Source organism: Arachis ipaensis, chromosome B09 (assembly GCF_000816755.2).
Source record: "Arachis ipaensis cultivar K30076 chromosome B09, Araip1.1, whole genome shotgun sequence".
NCBI lineage: Eukaryota > Viridiplantae > Streptophyta > Magnoliopsida > Fabales > Fabaceae > Arachis > Arachis ipaensis.
The window spans coordinates 108847658-108851053 of NC_029793.2; the positions used below are offsets into that span (position 1 = coordinate 108847658).

The window sequence follows — 3396 nt, forward strand, 5'->3', positions numbered from 1 at the left end:
TTGCCTCATATTGGTATGCAACACCAAATTTAATTCCATGTAATACATAGAAATTCAACTAACAATTTTTTTCTAAAAAGAGTATGAAAGAGTTACCTAAGGTTGGGTTGCCTCCTAACAAGCGCTTCTTTAACGTCACTAGCTTGACGGTTGTCCCTTGTTAAGGATGATGGTCATAATGCCTCAGCTCCTCTCATCTCACAGTGGACTTCCTTCCAGTGTCTTCTTTGATGATCTCCACATGCTCAAGTGAAAGAATTTTGTTCACTGTGTAGTATCCAGAAAATTGTGGAGTTGGCTCTATAGGTTGGTAAGTGAACACCACTTTATCCCCTAGTGAGAAACCTTCAGTGGGAATTTTCTTATTTCTCCAACCTCTAGGTACCTTCTTCTTGGGATTCTTCTCTTTTCCAAGAGGTGATTCATGCTTTGGGGTCTCAATATTTGGAGGATTCTTGTTGATGGTCTCATGTAGAGGCTTTGGTTGTAACTCTTTCTTGACTTTTTCACCTTCCTCCATCACTTCTACTTCTTCTCTTCCTTTCAAGCATGGGCTTGAGTGTTTTGGGAGTGACTCATTCGTTGCCTCCTTCAAGTTTGGATCTCCAAAATCAATCTTCATGCACTTCTTTTCTTGAATAGGATCTTGCAAACTCTTGAAGACATGGAATACTAGATGCTCATCATGTACTCTTAGCATTAATTCTCCCTTTTCAACATCACTCAATACTCTGTCCGTAGCTAAAAAAGCCTCCCCAGATTGATAGGAGTGTTGTAGTCTTCTTCCATGTTAAGAATGACAAAGTCAGATGGGAGGAAAATTTTCCCTACTTTCACCAACACATTCTCCACAACCCCAAGTGTTTGCTTAATGGATTTATCGACCATTTGAAGAGCTATCTGTGTGGGTTTCAATTCATGGATTCGGAGCTTCTTCATCAAAGATAGGGGCATAATATTTATGCTTGCACCAAGGTCACAAAATGCTCTCTCAATTGTCATGTTGCCTATGGTGCAGGGGATATGAAAGATCCCTGGATCCTTCTTCTTCCTTGGCAAATCCCTTTAGATAATAACACTAAACTCTCTTGTTATAACAACAGTTTTTCTTTCTTTCAAGGATCTTTTCTTTGTCAATAATTCCTTCATGAACTTAGCATATAATGGCATTTGTTCAAGTGCTTCTATGAAATGGATGTTGATGTAGAGTGTCTTGAATATCTCCAGGAATTTGGAGTATTGCTTCTCTTTATTTTCTCCCTTGAACTTTTGAGGATATGGTATCTTTGGTTGGTATTCTTTCACTGCCTCCTTCTTAATTGAATTGTCACTTTGTGTAGAAGTTTCCTGCCCCTGCTTTGGCTTCTCCACTTCTTCTTTTGATCCTTCTTTGTTGTGCTCTTCCTGAGTGGTGCCTTCTTTCTCCACATTCTTCCCACTTTTCAATGTGATTACTTTACACTCTTCCCATTTTATGACTTTTCTCGTGTCCCTTGGGTTGTTTTCAGTGTCGCTTGGGAAGGCATTTGCTCGCTTCTCACCCATCTCTGTGATTTGTTTGGCCATTTGTCCCATTTGCCTTTCAAGATTTCTTATTGAAGATTCTTGATTTTTGTTTGTCATTTCTTGGGCTTTTATGAATCTCTCCATCATTGATTCTAGATTGGAGATCTTTTGGGAGTCTGGATGAGGTGTGGTTGTGTGGGAGGTGATGGTTGTTTATGGAAGTTGTTTGGGTCATTGGGAAAGGTGTTTTGTGGTTGGAGATTTGTATTTTGTTGTTTCTTGTATTGGTTATTGTTAGTGGGTGGATGGTTGTGGTTGTTTATGTTGCAAAAATTGTTAGAATTGGAGTTTCTTTTACCTTGATTTTGATTCTCGCCCCATTTCAAGTTGGGATGATTCCTCCATGTTGGATTGTATGTGTCACCATATGAGTCATGTTGAAAAGAACTTGAGGTGTTGTTCATGTATTGGACTTGCTCTGGGCCTTATTGCTCATAGGTAAATGGTTCATAGTTCTCTTCAAGTTGATTCACTCCCTTTGACACTTGAGCGTGGCTTTGTATGCTTATAATAGCTAGTTTCAATCCATCTATCCTTTTAGTCATCATCTCCATTTGTTGTTGAATCTATTGGTGCATGAGCTTATTTTGGGCCAAGATAGCATCTACACTATCAAGCTCCAATACTCCTGACGGAGGAAAAATGTCGGTAAAGATTTTCACAAAAATATTGTGTTGCAAGTATAGTTCTAAACCGACAAGTAAACCTCAATCAATGTTTAAATTGTTTGTCACAAACACAAACTCAATAAAATTAACCTAAGTATTTAAACCTCGGGTCGTCTCTCAAGGAATTGCAGGGAAGTGTACTTATAATTGGTTATGAAAAAGTATTTTTGGGGTTTTGGAATAAGAGACAAGAAATGTAAACAACAAGAAAGTAAACTAACAATTAAGAAAAGTCCTAGCAAGGATTGATAATTGGAATTCCTATCCCCATTATCATAGTAACTTGTGATGGTAATTGCCTTTTGCTCTCACTTAGTTAACCTCTAACAATTGAAGGTAAGTCAAGTGAGCAATTCAACTTGAGTTCACAAGTCCTAATCAAAGACCAGAGTTAGTGAAGCTCAAGCCAACTAGCAACTTTCAATCACCAACCAACAAGAGGCTTTGACAATTCAAGACTCTCTAATTTACTCAATCTAAGTTAAGAACATAAAAATCTAACGTAAAATCCAACCAAGCATTTTATCAAACACTTGGAAGGCACAAAATAAAAGCATAAAAAAGTAATAAGACATAGCAAAATCTAAGACCAACAATTGCAATAGGAAACAATAATAACAAATGGAGAAAGAAGCAATCATAAACATGAAAACATAACTTGCATTAATAAGGATTAAAGGAAACAAGAAGAATTCATAAACTAAATTGGCAACATAAAGGAATCAATGATAGAAGAAGACAAACTAAAGTACTAGAATAAATAAAAGTAGAAGAAACTAAATAAAAGCAAGGTAGAAATCTAAATTTGAGAAAAGCTAAACCTAAAAACCCTAAAACCTAGGGAGAGGAGAGAACCTCTGACGATCCGGTTTTCCTATCGGTAAAGAAATTCACAAATATATTATCGCGTTGCAAGTATAGCTTCTAAACCAATAGAAAATCCTTTCGTACAAATGTTTTGGTTGTCACAAGTAACAAAACCCAAATAAATTTATAAACCGAAGTATTCAAACCTCGGGTCATCTTCTCAAAGAATTGCAGGGAGGTGTTCTTATTATTAGCTATGGAAAAGGTAGAATTTTGGGTTTTTAAAATAAAGAACAAGTAATTTAAATGGCAGGGAAAATAAATTAAAAATTAATAAAACTCTTGGCAAGGTTCG

General features: G+C 36.6%; 1 protein-coding gene across 1 annotated transcript; it reads right to left on the reverse strand.

Moving 5' to 3' along the window:
• Positions 742–1575, reverse strand: LOC107615779. Its single transcript, XM_016317813.1, has 2 exons — positions 1268–1575; positions 742–1063 (listed from the first exon to the last, which is right to left on the reverse strand). The coding sequence occupies exons 1-2, from the start codon at positions 1573–1575 to the stop codon at positions 742–744; spliced, it is 630 nt and encodes a 209-aa protein (XP_016173299.1).